The sequence below is a fragment of the Oncorhynchus mykiss genome, chromosome 5 (genome assembly GCF_057628025.1).
Source record: "Oncorhynchus mykiss isolate SJ-2025 chromosome 5, ASM5762802v1, whole genome shotgun sequence".
Taxonomy (NCBI): domain Eukaryota; kingdom Metazoa; phylum Chordata; class Actinopteri; order Salmoniformes; family Salmonidae; genus Oncorhynchus; species Oncorhynchus mykiss.
Genome location: NC_143026.1, coordinates 56,521,947 through 56,543,417, shown reverse-complemented (window position 1 = coordinate 56,543,417; position 21,471 = coordinate 56,521,947). Strand labels below are relative to the sequence as shown.

The 21,471-nt window shown below is 43.8% G+C and overlaps 1 protein-coding gene across 1 annotated transcript; it reads right to left on the bottom strand.

The window, feature by feature from the left end:
* Nucleotides 1-927: 927 nt before the first annotated feature.
* Nucleotides 928-4,853, bottom strand: LOC110522873 (transmembrane protein 275-like). The gene has a single exon (XM_090235243.1). The coding sequence runs from the start codon at nt 4,703-4,705 to the stop codon at nt 3,881-3,883; it is 825 nt and encodes a 274-aa protein (XP_090091369.1). The 5' UTR covers nt 4,706-4,853; the 3' UTR covers nt 928-3,880.
* Nucleotides 4,854-21,471: the final 16,618 nt, after the last annotated feature.

Below are 21,471 nucleotides of genomic sequence, written 5' to 3'. Positions count from 1 at the left end.
AGGTGTTTTGTATTCACTGCACAGGATCCTTGCTGATAAGACAGAATTATCCCCACATCCTGCCTGGTCTAGTTTACACTGAGTGTACAAAACATCAGCAACACCTGCTCTTTCCATGACAGACTGACCAGGTGACTACAGGTCCCTTATTGATGTTACTTGTTAAATCCACTTCAATCAGTGCAGATGAAGCGGAGAAGACAGGTTAAAGAAGGATCTTTAAGCCTTGAGACAATTGAGACGTCGATGGTGTTATGTGTTCGTTCGGTGTGCAATTCAGAGGGTTAACGGGCAAGACAAAAGAGTTTTTCACGCTCAACAGTTTCCTGTGTATATAAAGAATGGTCCACCAACCAAAAGACATCCAGCCAACTTGACAAAACTGTGGGAAGCATTGGAGTCAACGTGGGCCAGCATCCCTGTGGAACGCTTTTGACACCTTGTAGAGTCCATTCCCCGACAAATTGAGGCTGTTCGGAGCAGGGGCGCAACTTTGGTTTTAGAAAAGTGGGGCATAATTTTTTGATCCGAGCGGATAAACACTCCAAACAGCCAACCCTCCTCGCCCTCTCGGAGGCGTCCACATGGTCCTAAAGCACACCGTTGCCTCGTTTTGTATCACATTCCAATGACAAAACTGTGGGGGGGGGGGGGGGGGGGGGGGCAGTGAAAGTTGTGCCCCTGGTTCTGAGGGCAAAAAGGGGTGCAACTTAATATTAGGAAGGTGTTCCTATTGTTTTGTCCATTCGGTGTATACTGTCTTGTCTGAAACTTGTCTACTGTCTGGTGTCAGCTACATGTTAATCTCATCCCCAGGCTACAAGGAGGAGATCTGGTTTAGGAGGCTTGCTACATTTAGACTCCCAGAATGTTTGTCCTGCAGTACATCTGAAATGTGAGCATACTGTATATCGGAGTCAGTTTTAGGTTGCAAACAGTATTTTCTTTATGTTTTCCCAACAAACTCATCACATTTATTGTACAACAGTTACATCGAATAACATCTCCCTCATCCTAGCATACAGTATAAGAAAAAATACAAAGGACATGTGTATTTTAATGCTCTACATTAGTACTACAAGGCAATACCTGCAGGTGACACAGAGAGAAAATGACAGGAATCACAGTTTCTGCTAGCCAATGATTCACCAGTTTTCATGACTCAGGGAGCCTTACTATGCTGTAAATACTAAGTTGTCCCTTTGTACTGTACATACGGTGTCCAAGGTAACAGGATTTACCACAATAGGCCAAGAAAAGAAAGAAGAATACCTCAAAATAGTAGGACAGGGTCTGTGCGGGGTCTATGCTGGTACTGGTCATGATGTTTTTACAGTCTTAAAGGCATAGTTCACCCAAATTACTACATTACATATTGGTTTCCTTACCGGATATGCAGTCAGGTGGCCTAGTACACAAAACCAAAGCACAGATTGCTGTTTTACGTTGTCCAAAGATTGCTTACTGGATTTGTCTAATTTGGGTGAACTGTCCCTTTAAATTCTTTAACTGTACTTCATATAAGCTCCTCACCAAAGGGGGTTTGGCTGTAAATGTAGCCATCATCCTACCCACAGTCCCCAGATCTTAGTACAACATCCAACAAGATTAACATTATTTTTTTCTCACACTGAGGAATAGATTTAGCCAGACAGGGAGACCGACACAATCTACAACGAATCAGAGGCTTTAGTTCTCCTCTTCTTCATTTTCTTCCCTCCTCATATTTACGTGTCCCAAATGGCACCTATTTCCATTATAGTGCACTCCTTTAAACCAGAGCCCTAAAGGGAATATGGTGCCATTTGGGACGCAGACATTAACTGACGCTGAGACTGACTGGCAGAGCTTGCTCTTATAATATCTGAGATAATCTAGTCAACACCTCTTTCCACGTCTGAATTAACCTCATCCTTCAGCTGGCTTTCTGTCATAGCAATTGAGTCTGGGGACAAGGTTAAGTTTAAATACATAATGTAACAGTCCTTTAAAAATATGCACAGTAGAACATATTGATTTGTTTTTCGTTTTTCGAACATGCACTTCATCCCATTTTACAATTTGGTTCATGACCACAGCCCACCGTAGATCATGGCCAATAATGAGTTCAAATGATCCCCAAAAAATATCCAGGATGAAACTTCTTGATTAGAGACTCCAGTACCCACAGTTTACAGTGCATTCGGGAAGTATTCCGACCCCTTCCCCTTTTCCTCATTTTGTTACATTACAGCCTTATTCTAAAAAATCCTCATCAATCTACACACAATGCCCCATAATGACAAAGCGAATACAGGTTTTTAGAAATGTGTTAGAAATGTTAGAAATGCAAATTTATATATAAAAAAACAGAAATACCTTATTTACATAAGTATTCAGACCCTTTGCTATGAGACTCGAAATTGAGCTCAGGTGCATCCTGTTCCATTGATCATCCTTGAGTTGTTTCCACAACTTGATTGGAGTCCACTTGTGGTAAATTCAATTGATTAGACGTGATTTGGAAAGGCACACTCCTGTCTAAATAAGGTACCACAGTTGACAGTGCATGTCAGAGCAAAAACCAAGCCATGAGGTCGAAGGAATTGTCCGTAGAGCTCCGATTGTGTCGAGGCACAGATCTGGGGAAGGGTACCAAAACATTTCTGCAGCATTGAAGGTCCCCAAGAACACAGTGGCCTCCCATCATTCTTAAATTGAAGAAGTTCAGAACCACCAAGACCCTTCCTAGAGCTCGCCGCCCGGCCAAACTGAGCAATCAGGGAGGTGACCAAGAACCCGATGGTCACTCTGACAGAGCTCCAGTGTTCCTCTGTGGAGATGGGAGAACCTCCCAGGAGGACAACCATCTCTGCAGCACTCCACTAATCAGGCATTTATGGTAGAGTGGTCAGATGGAAGCCACTCCTCAGTAAAAGGCACATGACAGCCTGCTTGGAGTTTACTAAAAGGCATCTAAAGAACTCTCACCATGAGAAACAAGATTCTCTGGTCTGATGAAACCAATATTAAACTCTTTGGCCTGAATGTCAAGTGTCACATCTGGAGGAAACATCGCACCATCATCCCTACGGTGAAGCATGGAGGTGGCAGCATCATGCTGTGGGGATGTTTTTCAGCGGCAGGGACTGGGAGACTAGTCAGGATTGAGGGAAAGATGAAAGGAGCAAAGAATAGAGAGATCCTTGATGAAAAACTGCTCCAGAGCGCTCAGGACCTCAGACTGGGGCGAAGGTTCACCTTCCAAAAGGACAGCGACCCTAAGCACACAGCCAAGACAACCCAGGAGTGACTTCGGGACAAGTCTCTGAGTATCCTTGAGTGGCCCAGCCAGAGCCCGGACTTGAACCCAATCAAACATCTCTGGAGAGACCTGAAAATAGCTGTGCTGTGACGCTCCCCATTCAACCTGACAGAGCTTGAGAGGACCTGCAGAGAAGAATGGGAGAAACTCCCCAAATACAGGTGTGTCAAGCTTGTAGCGTCATACCCAAGAAGACTCGAATGCTGTAATTGCTGCCAAAGGTGCTTCAACAAAGTAAATAAAATACAAATATTTTTATATATATATATATATATATATAATATTTGTTGTTATGGGGTATTGTGTGTAGATTGAAAAATGATTTAATACATTTTAGAATAAGGCAGTAACGTAACAAAATGCGGAAAAAGTGAAAGGGTCTGAATACTTTCCAAATGCACTGTATATAGTACCAGAGGAGTATACGGCACCAGTTTATGTAATAGCCAGGAGACAGCCCTGCTACGTTAGGTAAGGCTTGTGTATAGCCTTCATCTGGATGCTCTCCTTATAATCAATATCAGAGGTCAATGCCTGGTCCTCAGAGGTCAATGCCTGGTCCTCAGAGGTCAATGTCTAGTCCTCAGTGGTCAATGCCTGGTCTTCAGAGGTCAATGCCTGGTCCTCAGAGGTTATTGCCTGGTCCTCAGAGGTCATTGCCTGGTCCTCAGAGGTCAATACCTGGTCCTCAGAGGTCAATGCCTGGTCCTCAGAGGTCAATGCCTGGTCATCAGAGGTCAATGCCTGGTCATCAGAGGTCAATGCCTGGTCATCAGTGGTCAATGCCTGGTTCTCAGTGGTCAATGCCTGGTCCTCAGAGGTCATTGCCTGGTCCTCTGCAGTCAAGACCTGGTCATCAGGTGTCACATCTATATTATAGGTCTCTGAGGTGGTGAGCTCGCAGGCACTGGAGGCAGGGTCATCCTCACAGGCCCGCAGTGCAGGGGTGTCCCTATGGGTGGAGTTACTAGACTTGTGGGAGGAGGTCGGGGAGTTGGTGGGACTGAGCTGCACGGCGGTGGTGTCCTGCAGCGTGTGTTCGCTTGTCTCCATCTCAAACGTTGCGCCGGCCCCCATCCGCATCAGCCCCCAGCTCTCGCCCCCCTTTGCCTTACGGGTATCGCGGGCCGGGGCCCGTCGGCTACACATGCAGCATGCCCCAAAAAAGGACAGAGCCACTATTAGGAGCAGTGGCCCAATGACGATGGATGGGTTGCTGGCGGGGATGAAGGACTTGAAAGTGAAAGCCCCCACCAAGGTGATGTTGATGCCCGCCAGCATGATCCCCAGGCCACAGGCGCAGCACAGGGCCGGGGAGGGGAAACTCTGGGGCCATAGGCCCCATTTTCTGCATGCTTTCTTAGGCCCCGAGGCCCTGGAGCTCTTCTCGGAAAGGACCATCTCTCTAGGCTTGATGATGGGTACTGTGTAACTCAGATCTTTTTATGATTGCATATTACTTAATTGTCTTATGGATTCAGATACAATGTAATAGGCTTGATTAATGACAAGATAGTCCAGCCCAGATACAGGTCAGGTCATGGTTTTCTCTGCCCTACAAGAGATAGACAGAAGAGTCAGATGATGTGTTCCTTCCATAGAAATAGGTTTTCTGGAAATAGGTCATTGTCACACAGGTCTAAAGGTAATTGAACTGACATTGAGGGAGAAAATCTGATGCATTATGCATCCATGTGTAAGAAATTCTACAAAGACTAGATAAATCAAGGGTATTATTATCCTTAGCTCTGCAACACACTGATGCCCCGTTTTTTCACAGAGAATCATACATTCAGGACTCATTGTTATTGTTCATAGGTACAGAAAGAACAATTACAATCACACTTTGTTCTGCAAGTCAAATAAATAATTGCTTCTATAGTCCTATTTGCAAAGCTGCACGCAGACATTCATAGACAACATTGTGGTAGTGATCTTATTTTATTAAAAGTGTATTCTAGACTACATAAATGTGCAATATCAGTTTAAGACTGACAAAGCCAATAAACTAAACTGTCTAAACTGTTTACACATTGGGCTACCCTAAAAATGAAAAATGTTAGTACCATTATAGTTCTCTCATTTAACTCGTTCTTTAATGAGCAACATACAGTATCTTCTAAAATCACTGATTGTCATTTAACAATTCCTTTAGAATAGAATAGATAAATAACTCCTCTCTTGGCAATGAAAACATCAAATAGTCTACAACGCCTTTGAGAGACCTTGATCTTACTTACATTTGATCAGTTCCATCATTTAGGCAATGTTGTTTGAAATTCCCCGTCGTTTGCCTCACATTTCGATACGAATCGTCGACTTTAGGTGACACTCCTCTGGTGCGCTCACACAGCCAACAAGGTGAAGGACCATAGAGGGAAAGAGAAGAGCGCTCGTTAGTTTCATGCATGGTTAACGCTAAACCACTAGGGGCACCATTTCAACGCCATTCACCGATGAACACTCGCAGTTCAATTACAGTACCACGAAACTGTTAAACCACATAGAGTAACGGTTAAACAAACCAACACAGACAGGATAGTTTTTCAAATAACTCTTTCATTCTATTCCATATATCTGTGGCATATGCAGGAAAATTATATTTTTTTGCAGAAATTGAAAAAGCTCAATATGTAGCCTACTAGGGGGGTAATTCTTGTTAATTAAATTATTGCGATAGCAATGTGAAAAGCTTGTTTTGGAAAGCTGCTTTGTAGACCTATAGCCCAGACAAATGAATCGACACCTGGTTCAGAACTATCCACCAACACAGTGCAACCAATAAAGCATTATTTGTGAAACACCTTCCTCTCCAGCACGGCCGCGTTATGGGCCAAAATCTGTCCAGTGTAAGCCCAATGCGTTTCTATGGGAATAATATGCAGACCTAAACTTATATAATTACTCCTGTCTAAATAAAATTATTTCAAAATACTTCACCCTTCACCAGGGAGCATGACTTAGCCACAGATGATCAATCGCTTCTTAAATGTTTTTGTTGTGGATTGTTTAAGTGTGTTTGGGAAGATGGCAATTTGGGTAGTGCGCGTGGCAATAGGTTTAGCTGAGTAAATTGCGGCAGTCAGTGAAAAGCGTCTGAAATATGTGTGAAGATAATGTGTTTTGAGTATAATTTTAAATGTTGGATCAAGTACAGGGGGGGGGGGGGGGGGGGGGGCGAAGATATGGTGCGTCTCTTTCCAGAATGCATGCAGATGTAGGAAGGTGCCCATTTGGTCAACGTCTTATTGCTGAACCGAGGTAAAGACATTTAAGTTGGATATTCGATGGATATTCACGCTATCAAACCTCAATAGCTTTCAAACCACTTGAGCCACAGACTACAAATGAGTGTCATGATGTTGGGAAAAATGCGCACAACATTGCACAGGTCTTATTTTCATGATATGGACATTAATTCGCTTTCCAAAGCTAATAAACATGGGGAAATGTGAGCAGCATTTCCTATTCCAAGTCGAATTAGTTAGGGAGCTTAAACAAAGTGCAAACTTTTTTTACATTTGAATTTCAATTGCTCCTTGGTCATGTGACCTACGGGACTCAAACAAGGTTTGATGTCCACTTACTACCCTTCTATATTGCACACCCTTAATTTTGTCCATTTTTAACTCACACGTTTTTACATACATTTTTCAAAATGTACAATTTCAATAGCTCCTTGGTCATGTGACCTACTCACGTCAAACAAGGTTCAGAATGTACAGTCAAATCAAATCAAATCAAATTTTATTTGTCACATACACATGGTTAGCAGATGTTAATGCGAGTGTAGCGAAATGCTTGTGCTTCTAGTTCCGACAATGCAGTAATAACCAACAAGTAATCTAACTAACAATTCCAAAACTACTGTCTTGTACACAGTATAAGGGGATAAAGAATATGTACATAAGGATATATGAATGAGTGATGGTACAGAGCAGCATAGGCAAGATACAGTAGATGGTATCGAGTACAGTATGTACAAATGAGATGAGTATGTAAACAAAGTGGCATAGTTTAAAGTGGCTAGTGATACATGTATTACATAAGGATACAGTCGATGATATAGAGTACAGTATATATGTATGCATATGAGATGAATAATGTAGGGTAAGTAACATTATATAAGGTAGCATTGTTTAAAGTGGCTAGTGATATATTTACATCATTTCCCATCAATTCCCATTATTAAAGTGGCTGGAGTTGAGTCAGTGTCAGTGTGTTGGCAGCAGCCACTCAATGTTAGTGGTGGCTGTTTAACAGTCTGATGGCCTTGAGATAGAAGCTGTTTTTCAGTCTCTCGGTCCCAGCTTTGATGCACCTGTACTGACCTCGCCTTCTGGATGATAGCGGGGTGAACAGGCAGTGGCTCGGGTGGTTGATGTCCTTGATGATCTTTATGGCCTTCCTGTGACATCGGGTGGTGTAGGTGTCCTGGAGGGCAGGTAGTTTGCCCCCGGTGATGCGTTGTGCAGACCTCACCACCCTCTGGAGAGCCTTACGGTTGAGGGCGGAGCAGTTGCCGTACCAGGCGGTGATACAGCCCGCCAGGATGCTCTCGATTGTGCATCTGTAGAAGTTTGTGAGTGCTTTTGGTGACAAGCCGAATTTCTTCAGCCTCCTGAGGTTGAAGAGGCGCTGCTGCGCCTTCTTCACAATGCTGTCTGTGTGAGTGGACCAATTCAGTTTGTCTGTGATGTGTATGCCGAGGAACTTAAAACTTGCTACCCTCTCCACTACTGTTCCATCGATGTGGATAGGGGGGTGTTCCCTCTGCTGTTTCCTGAAGTCCACAATCATCTCCTTAGTTTTGTTGACGTTGAGTGTGAGGTTATTTTCCTGACACCACACTCCGAGGGCCCTCACCTCCTCCCTGTAGGCCGTCTCGTCGTTGTTGGTAATCAAGCCTACCACTGTTGTGTCGTCCGCAAACTTGATGATTGAGTTGGAGGCGTGCGTGGCCACGCAGTCGTGGGTGAACAGGGAGTACAGGAGAGGGCTCAGAACGCACCCTTGTGGGGCCCCAGTGTTGAGGATCAGCGGGGAGGAGATGTTGTTGCCTACCCTCACCACCTGGGGGCGGCCCGTCAGGAAGTCCAGTACCCAGTTGCACAGGGCGGGGTCGAGACCCAGGGTCTCGAGCTTGATGACGAGCTTGGAGGGTACTATGGTGTTGAATGCCGAGCTGTAGTCAATGAACAGCATTCTCACATAGGTATTCCTCTTGTCCAGATGGGTTAGGGCGGTGTGCAGTGTGGTTGAGATTGCATCGTCTGTGGACCTATTTGGGTGGTAAGCAAATTGGAGTGGGTCTAGGGTGTCAGGTAGGGTGGAGGTGATATGGTCCTTGACTAGTCTCTCAAAGCACTTCATGATGACGGAAGTGAGTGCTACGGGGCGGTAGTCGTTTAGCTCAGTTACCTTAGCTTTCTTGGGAACAGGAACAATGGTGGCCCTCTTGAAGCATGTGGGAACAGCAGACTGGTATAGGGATTGATTGAATATGTCCGTAAACACACCGGCCAGCTGGTCTGCGCATGCTCTGAGGGCGCGGCTGGGGATGCCGTCTGGGCCTGCAGCCTTGCGAGGGTTAACACGTTTAAATGTCTTACTCACCTCGGCTGCAGTGAAGGAGAGACCGCATGTTTTCGTTGCCGGCCGTGTCAGTGGCACTGTATTGTCCTCAAAGCGGGCAAAAAAGTTATTTAGTCTGCCTGGGAGCAGGACATCCTGGTCCGTGACTGGGCTGGATTTCTTCCTGTAGTCCGTGATTGACTGTAGACCCTGCCACATGCCTCTTGTGTCTGAGCCGTTGAATTGAGATTCTACTTTGTCTCTGTACTGACGCTTAGCTTGTTTGATAGCCTTGCGGAGGGAATAGCTGCACTGTTTGTATTCGGTCATGTTACCAGACACCTTGCCCTGATTAAAAGCAGTGGTTCGCGCTTTCAGTTTCACGTGAATGCTGCCATCAATCCACGGTTTCTGGTTAGGGAATGTTTTAATCGTTGCTATGGGAACGACATCTTCAACGCACGTTCTAATGAACTCACACACCGAATCAGCGTATTCGTCAATGTTGTTGTCTGACACAATACGAAACATGTCCCAGTCCACGTGGTGGAAGCAGTCTTGGAGTGTGGAGTCAGCTTGGTCGGACCAGCGTTGGACAGACCTCAGCGTGGGAGCCTCTTGTTTTAGTTTCTGTCTGTAGGCAGGGATCAACAAAATGGAGTCGTGGTCAGCTTTTCCGAAAGGGGGCGGGGCAGGGCCTTATATGCGTCGCGGAAGTTAGAGTAACAATGATCCAAGGTCTTTCCACCCCTGGTTGCGCAATCGATATGCTGATAAAATTTAGGGAGTCTTGTTTTCAGATTAGCCTTGTTAAAATCCCCAGCTACAATGAATGCAGCCTCCGGATGAATGGTTTCCAGTTTGCAAAGAGTTAAATAAAGTTCGTTCAGAGCCATCGATGTGTCTGCTTGGGGGGGGATATATACGGCTGTGATTATAATCGAAGAGAATTCTCTTGGTAGATAATGCGGTCTACATTTGATTGTGAGGAATTCTAAATCAGGTGAACAGAAGGATTTGAGTTCCTGTATGTTTCTTTCATCACACCATGTCACGTTAGTCATAAGGCATACACCCCCGCCCCTCTTTTTACCAGAAAGATGTTTGTTTCTGTCTGCGCGATGTGTGGAGAAAACCATTGGCTGCACCGCTTCGGATAGAGTCTCTCCAGTGAGCCACGTTTCCGTGAAGCAAAGAACATTACAGTCTCTGATGTCCCTCTGGAATGCTACCCTTGCTCGGATTTCATCAACCTTGTTGTCAAGAGACTGGACATTGGCAAGAAGAATGCTAGGGAGTGGTGCACGGTGTGCCCGTCTCCGGAGTCTGACCAGAAGACCGCCTCGTTTCCCTCTTTTTCTGAGTTGTTTTTTTTTTGGGTCGCTGCATGGAATCCACTCAGTTGTCCTGTTTGTAACGCAGAACACAGGATCCGCGTCGCGAAAAACATATTCTTGGTAGTACTGATGGTGAGTTGATGCTGATCTTATATTCAGTAGTTCTTCTCGACTGCATGTAATGAAACCTAAGATGACCTGGGGTACTAATGTAAGAAATAACATGTAAAAAAACAAAAAACTGCGTAGTTTCCTAGGAACGCGAAGCGAGGCGGCCATCTCTGTCGGCGCCGGAAGGGCGCCGGAAGGGCGCCGGAAGGGCCTACACATTGCACACTCTTTTGTTTGTCCATTTTCATCTCACACAATTTTACATACATTTTTCAATATTAAAAATATCAATAGCTCCTTGGTCATGTAACCTAATGACCTCAAATTACTTTCAGAGCGAGGCATCCAGTGCGGTAACACGACCGATCCCGGACATGCTGGCGGGAGCCCCGGGGAGAGTTCTCTTTACTTTGTGAAAGGCAGGGCGCCCTGGAAAGGGTTTGCCCTGACAGAGGGGCCATAGCCCTGGAAAGCATCGTCCGGTGAGCTCTCCCCGACCCTTGAAAATCTGGGGGAGAGGGTGTAAATCTCACGCCGGGCCGTACCAATATCTGCAGCCGGTCTCCAAGGTGAACAGCCTCTGGCATGTTAGGACAATGTAGGTAAGGGAAGTTGGCAAAAAAAGATCCGTAACTTCGTGATATGTATTGGCTCTAAGGCCTGGGTCGGTCGGGCTGGGGTGCGAAGTGAGGCTGGGCTCGAGCTGCGGCTGCGGGAACAGTCGCTCCATCGCCCTCCTCTCACCACCATTGGAAGTTTGTTGTGCGGCCCATCTCGCGGTCCCTCGTCCGTGGTCTCGCAAGGGGCTGGGTGCGGGGGTACATCGGGGTGGTGTCCGTCAGCGGGCCGAAGGGGGGTTGGGTCTGACGGTTGGCGGGAGAAACTCTGGAAGTGCGCAGGGCCCTTTTCACGGATGTCCCCAGCTACGGCGTTCGCCAGCCCCACACATTGTAGGTGGGGAGGTCTCCTCTATGCTCACTAGACTTAAGGCGGAAACTAAACCCATTGGCCCCGCAGTGATAGGCCGTTGCATGGATCTGGCTCATGGCCTACGAAGTGGGGTGTATCTCCAGCTTCTCTGGGGAGAGAGGTCTACATCTGATGTGGGTATTACCATCCACGCCCATTGATGTCAACTTGATGAAATTCAAAGGAGTGTACCCACCTGTCGCAGTAGCACTCAAATTCCCTGTGGGGTGACTGTGACCCCCTCATGTCAAAGTGAGGAATATTGATGAAGCGCTGGTAAAGGTGGTTCCTATGGCTCTGTCCCGGAGAGCTGACTGGGCAAGCAAATGATTGAAAGGGGTTGATTATTTTCTGTTGCTTCTTCCGACACCTGGTCAATGGTGCCGGTAGATACTGCGAGGGGTATTTGGTTCTCAAGCCTATAAGTATTGCGCTGGCACTTGATGTCGATTGGGTGTAAAAACCCAGTTAAAGTCCGCTGAAGGCGGCAACTGATGTCCAGTTTGTAAGACAGAAAAGCCTCTGATACCGCCGGGCGTGACTCGAATGGATGTCAATTTGATGATATCTGACTGTAGCATGCTTTCCTTCGTGGTTGCACTCAAACCACCTTCGGGGTTGCTGTGACCCCCTCATGTCAAAGTGAGGAAATTCGATGAAGCAGCGGTAAACCTCGGGACATAATTAAGAGTTTCTTGAGGTAGCCAAATGCCTCATCATCTAATAATTGATGGTGAACGAGATGGTGAACGAGATTCCCACTGTCCCTACCTACTATCTAGCAAAAACACAGCCAAGGGAATGGGCTTGACGGAATCAGCCTCGGCCGCCGGGATAGTCTCTCTTGGCAGGTGAGTGCAATGTGTAGGCCCACTGATTGTACATTCTGAACACAGTTTGAGTCCGGTAGGTAACATGACCAAGGCGCTATTGCAATTAGAACGTTTGAAAAATTCATGTAAAAACGTGTGAGATGAAAAGGGACAAACTAAAGGGTGTGCAATATAGAAGGGTGGTCAGTGGACATTCTGCACCTTGTTTCAGGTCAGAAGGTCACATGACTAAAGAGCTATTGAATTGAGAAACATTGAAAAACATAGAAAATTCATGTAAAATTGTGTGAGATGTAAATGGACAAACTAAAGGGTGTGCAATGTGTAGGCTGTACATTCTGAACCTTGTTTGAAGTCAGTAGGTCAGATGACCAAGGAGCTATTGAAAAATCAAAAGTTATATTTTTTTTGTGTGAGATGAAAAGGGACGAACTAAAGGGTGTGCAATATAGAAGGCTCGTCAGTGGACATTCTGCACCTTGTTTCAGGTCAGCAGGTCACATGACCAAGGAGCTATTGAAATTAGAAAGTATAAACAAATATTAAAACGTGTGAGATGTATTTTGACAAACTAAAGGGTGTGCAATGTCTATGCCTGCCGAGTGTACATTCTGAACCTTGTTTGAAGTCAGTAGGTCACATGACCAAGGCACAATTCAAATTTGAACATTTGAAAAATTCATGTAAAAACGTGTGAGATGAAAATGGACAAACTAAAGGGTGTGCAATGTGTAGGGCCACTGACTGTACATTCTGAATGCTGTTTGAAGTCAGTAGGTCACATGACCAAAGAGCTATTGAAATTCAAACATTTTAATAAATAATTTAAAATAGTGTGAGATGTAAATCGACAAAAAAAAGTGTGTGCAACATGTGTCTATGCCATTGGGTTAACTAGAACCAGTTTTGAACGTTTTAGGAGTAATGGTTAAAGAGCTATTACAATTTTAAAACGTGATTTGTCACTATGTTGACGGTCCCTAACTGCTGTTGGTGGACGTAAGGAAAACTACAGGCGAATATGCTTCGAATATCCAACCTGAATCTGGCTTTACTTCGGTTATCGCTGATTGACCAACTCACCACGTACACCACTCATTTTTTATTCGCCTCACAGAAGTCAACAAAGTCTGTTTTTTAACATAGTTCCTCGATAATCACCAAGCCTCATAATGATCACCAAGGAAAACACAACGATTTGATGATTCCATATATCTAGTGGAAACGTAAAAAAATAAGCTTTTTGTCAGGAGCTCACTGTTGTAAGACAGGCTAGTTGGTACAATGTTGCAAATTCGTTAGGACAGTTCTGGCTGGACGGTGTGATGATTTCATAGAATGTTGAACTTCACTAGCAATAGCTCAAGTCAAGACATAGAAAGCGAGGCAGACCGGCGGAGAAGAGATATGAATATGATTTAATTTTCATCAGGGTACTTTTTACTGTTTTTATCTGTCGGCTTTAGGCCTATGCATTTTATTTAGTTGATGATCGAAGATATAGGCCTGGTGCATTGGCCTATAGACTATAGTATATTTGAGTTATATGCTCTCATGTCTTTAGCCGTATCAATGTTAGCATATGGCAGAGGCTAGTGATCTCGCCAATAGTAACAAGTTTATAATTGTACTTCAGATTTTTATGATTAACCACGTGACAATGATTTTGAAAAAAATAACGCGTAAACGTATTAGGCTATTGAAACGAAAATGTTGCACCAAATTGTGCATAATTGGTACGCAGGTCAGTAAAAATTGTAGGATACGTACTATAAACTTCCCCAAACTTGAAACTCACGAGCTACCGGGTCATTACTATTACACGCATTGTGCACAGTTTAGGAAGTCCCGTGAAAACAATGCGCCCGCCTATTGAAATCAAATGCCCGTCCAACTAATTCGTCATGCATCTTCGCCGCTACCTTCTCCTTTAAGGAGCTCTTTTAGGAGTGTGGACAGGTGAATCGCGATCACTCCATCCATGTCCTCTATCCAATGTCCTTGCTCCATTCGCAACTCACTCACCATTCACACTCTATGAGCAATTGGTGAGTGATGGGCCCGAAATAAACCAATTCACTCCGTTTTTCTAACCGTAGACCGCTATCTCTCGCTCTCTCCATCTGTCTATCTACTCATGCTGGACGTTGATCAAATTGTCAAATTGTCACGTCTGAGTTCTGCCAATGATGGTGAGACAAAACGACAACAACATTGAATAATTTAAAAATAAATAAACGGGTTTTATTGGGAAAATAGCATACCGCATTGATGTGCAACATAAGAACATATGCATATTTAGGAACTCATACACGTGGGCTTAAACAAACAGTGGACATCGTATTTCGCAGATAGTTTATGCCAATTAGTGTGTCTCATCCCATCTAATTTGAGGTTAGGCTGATTCGTCCCAAATGGCTCTCGATTGCTTATATTGTAGACTACTTGACCAGCGCCAATAGGGATTAGGGGCAGAGTGAGCGGGCTTTACCATAGCCACTGACTGATCCCTAATGTGTTGCACTTTCTCTGACGGCAACCCTTTGTTGAGTCATGCCCGTTTATGAATGCCCTTAGTTGCTATAGCGATGGAGTATCCATGGCAACCGGGTGAGATCCGTGTAGTGGGTACATGCCATTTGACATTAGCCGGGTAATACATTAAGTTAATAGGGTGAGGGGAATAAGTGCTAGACTTCCATCAGTGTCCCCGGTTAATAAAAGGACAAGCTCTTACAGGGGTGAAAAAGTCAACTGGTAGAGATAAATCAATTCGGTAAAAATAAGGAATCTTAAAAAAAAAAAGCATGAGCATTTCAGTAACTAAAGAGTATTTCAGTAACCAAAGAGCATTTCAGTAACTAGGTGGATTTGAACAAATATATTGTACAGGCTGAAATGGCCATCTGACCAATTTCATTCTTAAAAACACGAAACTAATTTACTGTGACAGGGTAGCCTTCAGTCTTCACATGGTAAGTTATTTATATCTCCATGATTTCTTTGGCACATTCATTCAGATCCTTTTACAGACAAGCCATCTAAATGTTTGTGCAAACAACAAAACATTTAATAAAAATACTGATATATATATATATAAAATAAAACTCCCTTTCCTCCAGAGAAACCCATCTAGAATATAAACTACACACATATTAAACACTTTAGTCACAAACATTTAAAAACAACACATAATATTAGACAATTAACAAAAATATACATTGTCGCATTTCCAAATCACTGATTATGACAATGTCTGTGAATAGACCAAACAACAATGAATTCACTTAACAGTAAACGGAGCAACAGGTTAGTGGTATTACTGAAAAATATTTTAAAAATAAATGAAGGAAGCAATTGCAGAATTGTCCTGATATCATTTGGAAAGGAAATGTGAGGTAATGCTTGTAGTTTTTATCAAGACTTCAAATATTAGCACCATCCGAGCGAGCCTCCCTCTTTAGTGCGAGTGAAGTGAGTTCGGGAAAACAACTGAATGTATGCGTTCTTCTTGCAAAGCATGTAAACATTTCAATCAAACTATTATATTAATCAGATTATCCACAAGAATTGCAGTATTGTGTGCATGTAAACATACTCAGTGTCTGCTTGCTTGTCATGCTAGTTAATTGTGTAGATATATTTCATATGTCTCCATATTTGGGAAAGTCACAGCTAGGGTTGCAGAATTCCTCAAACCTTCCAAAAATACCCTGGCTTGTCAGAAATCTTGGTCGACGAATTCCAAGTTGGAGGATTCCCTTATAGTTTATTCCCTGCTGGTTTCAGAAATCCCCCCCAGGACATTTTAGGAACGTTTTGATATTTGTGCAGCCCTACTCATAGTTTATATAGGCTAATAAAACCAATGCAAAAAGCAGCATTCCCAAGTGTCTGAAAAGTAATGCTCTACTTTTGCAGTATTAATTAACTCTATACATGATACCATATTCCTCTCAGTACAGAAATCTTTTCACAGCTTGACCAACACAACATAAATTACAACTATTTTATATTACAGGATCTTAACAGTAAGACTGCCGAGCTACAGTACAGATACTGTATGAATTAAAGGCCCCATACTGATATGATCAAGGATCCATTCCTTAATTGAAATAGCCGTGCAATTAAGCATGGCTAGCATAAACCCACCAGCACTAGCAGTCTTAATCATACAAATAGAATCCCTTCATCGGACATTCTAGTGATTCGGTTTCTGTGGTCTTAACATGGGATTGCGGTCCGTGTAGTTTGAGGTTATTATCAAATGCAGGAAACCAACCTCAACCCAAACCAGTCACTGAAACCAGACTCCGCAACTGATACAAAGCTGTGACTAAGCATGTGTTAGTTTAGTAGAAGATAAAAGTTCTTCCCTTTGTGCTCCTGTGTCTCTGTTTCTAGCTGATAAGAAGACGACTGACCATGACGAGGGCTTGCACTATGGGGCTACCAACCAGTGAAGCTACACAGGATTCTGCTGACAATGGCAGCTATCGTCCATTCTCAGATAGTGTGCGTTGACTCCATCCTGGAGGGGACACATGGCAAACACCACATAGAGAGGAAGAGACGGGGAAGGGAGACTAGCACCAGGATGAAGTTGAATTGAGGAGGAAAAAGTGGGGAACTGGGTAGAGAAAAAGGGTGAATTTGACTGTAAGGATCTTAGAACCACACCAGGATATTAGAAGGATAAACCAGGTGGGAATGGAGCTAAGAAGAAAACTCCACCTCCTAGCCTGCAGTAGCAGCCATAGAAATAGAATGAATAGAACAGGAATCCCCATTCTAGTCAATGATGGCATAATGGGTGGACGAGCGGCCATTGCGAGTGTACCCATCAGAGCAAAGCATGAAGTAAAAGCAGGAAGTGTACCCATCAATATGTGTTGTTATTTGTTGATTAAACTCAATTGACAAATAGTACATTCCATTGCATGAGCCTCATCAGTTAACATAATTTGAATGAACATTCTACATTAACCATGGAAATGATTGCATCACAATACCAGGCAGTCATTGTGAGTATACAGTGGCTTGCGAAAATATTCACCCCCTTGGCATTTTTCCTATTTTCTTGCCTTACAACCTGGAATTAAAATAGATTTTATGGGGGTTTGTATCATTTGATTTACACAACATGCCTACCACTTTGAAGATGCAAAATATATATTTTTATTGTGAAATGGAAAACTTGAGCGTGCATAACTATTCACCCACCCAAAGTCAATACTTTCTAGAGCCACCTTTTGCAGCAATTACAGCTGCAAGTCTCTTGTGGTATGTCTCTATAAGCTTGGCACATCTAGCCACTGGGATTTTTGCCCATTCTTCAATGCAAAACTGCTCCAGCTCCTTCAAGTTGGATGGGTTCCGCTGGTGTACAGCAATCGTTAAGTCATACCACAGATTCTCAATTGGATTAAGGTTTTGGCTTTGACTAGGCCATTCCAAGATTTTTAAACCACTTGAGTGTTGCTTTAGCAGTATGCTTAGGGTCATTGTCCTGCTGGAAGGTGAATCTCTGTCCCAGTCCCAAATCTCTGGAAGACTGAAACAGGTTTCCCTCAAGACTTTCCCTGTATTTAGCGCCATCCATCATTCTTTCAATTCTGACCAGTTTCCCAGTCCCTGCCGATGAAAAACATCTCCATAGCATGACGTTGCCACCACCATGCTTCACTGTGGGGATGGTGTTCTCTGGGTGATGGGAGGGGTTGGGTTTGTGCAAGACAGCGTTTTCCTTGATGGCCAAAAAGAAACATGTTAGTCTCATCTGACCAGAGTACCTTCTTCCATATGCCTTTTGGCGAACCCCAAATGTGTTTGCTTATTTTTTTCTTTAAGCGATGGCTTTTTTCTGGCCACTCTTCCATAAAGCCCAGCTCTGTGGAGTGTATGGCTTAAAGTGGTCCTATGGACAGACACTTCAATCTCCGCTGTGGAGCTTTGCAGCTCCTTCAGGGTCATCTTTGGTCTCTTTGTTGCCTCTCTGATTAATGCCCTCCTTGCCTGGTCCATGAGTTTTGGTAGGCGGCCCTCTCATGGCAAGTTTGTTGTGGTGCCGTGTTCTTTCCATTTTTTAATAATGGATTTAATGGTGCTCTGTTTTGGAAATGTTTATATAACACAACCCTGATCTGTACTTCTCCACAACCTTTTGAGATTTGTTTTTGCCGTTATGTACTATACATTCTGTCCAATGAGACCTGGAAGTGGAACCTTTGGAGGAAGTGTGGAGTTGGGAGACCTCTCTCTGGTGCATTCTTGGGGGAAATAAATAACAAGTTTAAATACAACAGTGTCAATTCTTTCAAATGTATCCTTTCCTTCATCAATGATGTACAGTTTGGAGGAAATGGACTGGTGAAAACAAGCCCTCTGGTTTCTTATAGGTGGCTTTCACCCATTCAGCCTTCTCAGATCAGTGTAGAATAGATGACGCAGAGGGGACAAGGCAAGGAAGCCAGTTAAGATAACCCAATCAACAGATCCAGTATGTTATGGCCATACACCCATACAGTACTCAGAGGACCAGTTAAGTTTTGGCCTTGGCACTCACCCCCAGAGCCCAGGGGTGCTGCAGGACCTGGGCAGCACTGAGGCGTGTGGCGTCCCGTACCAGTAGCCTGGAGATTAGGTCCTTGGCAGGGATATGGGCCCAGTCCCTCTCTGGGAACTTATACTGCCCCTCCTGGATGTTCTCAAACAGGTTATTCTGCAGGGGTCGGACACAACATCGACAACATAGACATAGACTTCACCATAATAACATGACTCATTCATTATAAATGCAAAAAAAAATGCTTAATACAAATAGCGCTGTAGTAGTACTGTGTAATTGTGAACTGGGGATGTTGTGGGTGGGGGTATGTACACTATGTTTGTGTACCTGGCAGATGTGGCAGGTCTCTCCTCGGTCCCAGCCACAGTCAGTCCCCCAGTGGTCGGTGAAGGTGGGGCTGCCGCTCAACAGAATATAAAGTATGACCCCAGGCTCCAGAGGTCACAGGGCTTGACGTGGAACGAAGCCTCTTCTGTGAAGACCTCCACCACCTCTGGGGCCATGTACTCTGTCGAGCCACACTGACTTGGAGAACACAAATTCCACACACTGTTAGGGCATAAGTTAAATCAAATTTTATTTCAAGTGCATTTAAAATCACAACACTCTTTACAGTAAAAGTGAAACATTTGCATTCCCGCAGACCTGTGGGCCCCAACAGAGATTATTGTGGCGCGGTTGGCATTTTTCATGCTGCGGGCGGTCAGATAGACAACTTTGGGAAGAAAATATTTTTTTCTCCCGTAGATCAGGCTATTTGGAAACAGATATTTGACACAGCCGTCTGATTAATCCTTATCACTGTCGAAGTTTCCAGTAAAACTGTCTGTTGCTCTTGTCCTCCTGTTCTTCATTCGTTTGGCTGAGTCTGAAATGCTCACTTGCTGGCTGGCCTCCACCTCTGTATAAACAGGTCAACTGTTAATGCAGGTCAACCGCTGGGGTTAGCTGCTCAACGGAAAGATGGTTTCCTTATGTTTCGAATGATTGCTTGAATCGTAGCTCATTGATAGATCCTTTAATGGACTAAGTGAGGGCGATATACTGACTAACTATGTACTATTAGCCAATTAGATAATAAATTATTGCTTCAATCTCAGAGTGTGCTTTGTGTATACTGATTAACATGTTAGACTACTATGTGCCAATTTGATAATAAAGCAATTATTGCTTAAATTGCAGAGTGTGGGCAATGTGCATGCTGACTAATTATGCACTATGTGCCAATGTGATAACCCAGCAGACAGTGAGTTGGTTGTGAAGCTGGGCCCCGTATTCATAATGATCTGGGAGGGAGAGCAAGAAAGTGCAAGCAGAGCCAGAGAGATCAGGCGGTGGAGAGGGAGAGAAAGAACAAGAAGGAGCACAGTTGAACGCTGACAAACAGTTGAGAAAAACCTTATGGATATTCCCAAACATACTTTTACATCCAGTGATAGTGTAGGCCTGTTTGTATTACTCATGAAAAATGATGCTACATTTCTGCTTTAACATCAAGATAAGTGAAATAACTGGCGGTCTGGTACTACTCGACTGTTATTATCTCTGAGGCAACAGGAACGTTTAAAAAAAAAAAACTTTATTTAACTGGGCAAGTCAGTTAAGAACAAATTCTTATTTACAATGACGGTCTACCCCGACCAAACCCTAATGACGCTGGGCCAATTGTGCGATGCCCTATGGGACTCCCAATCACGGCCGGTCGTGATACAGCCTGGAATTGAACCAGGGTCTGTAGTGACGCCTCTAGCACTGAGATGCAGTGCCTTAATCCACTTGGGATTTTGGCCTATTTGGACACAGATTCCAGGTTTGAATTTTGTTTATATCACAAGTAATTCATAACTTCATTAGCTAGCTAACGTTGGCTAGCAAGACGTATTAGCTGACTCAACTAGCGCAAATGTCTGGTTAAGGTTGCTTTGGCTTGACATGAAATTATTTTCATATAGCTGATAACTTTATATGGTTAGCTAGATTGTTAGCTAATAAGGTTGAAAATCTGTAATAACTAGTTCACACTATGTTTATTGCCTCCAGTCTGGCACAAACAAGTCGTGACTGCTTTCACCAGTAAGAAGTCGAGCTGGGTTTGCTTGAATTACTAGGTAACTCACCCAATGAGTACAGTTAAACTGTACAAACAGCTCTGCATATTTGCGAAAACAGTAAGAAAAAGTCCAACCAGTTCTGTAGAATATGTGTTCAAGTCAGAGCATGCCATATCATTATTTTGGGAAAGCCAGCTCTATGCTATCGGGTCTTCTCTTGTTACATTTTCTGTCTTGTTTTCCCCCCACTCACATACTGATGTACTACTCCAGTAGATAGCTAACCTGAAATGTTTCATTATTTTTTCAGTTGGTAAATAGTGTGAGGCAGAGCACGATGGCAGAGCTGCAAGCCTTCCAGAACTCTCTCCAGGTAACTTAAATTGGTGTCAGAAATAGCTAATATCCAGCTTACTAACTTGTCAAAACACACTTGTGACTTCCCTTAACCTCCAGCCGCCATTGTAAATAAGAATTTGTTCTTAACTGGCTTGCCAAGTTAAATAAAGGTTAAATTAAAAAAATGTTTGTTTTAAATGCTCCATCAGATTCTCTGACATCCTCTGGGTGTTGTGATGGGTGGACAACATGGGCTTGTTAGTTTTTAATGTCCCGGTGCCCCGTTTGAGCGTGGTTTTAACATTAGACCATTCCATTGGTCCTTAGGAAATCTCCACTCAACCGGGGCATGGGGCCATGCAAAATTACTTCCACATTTAAATAC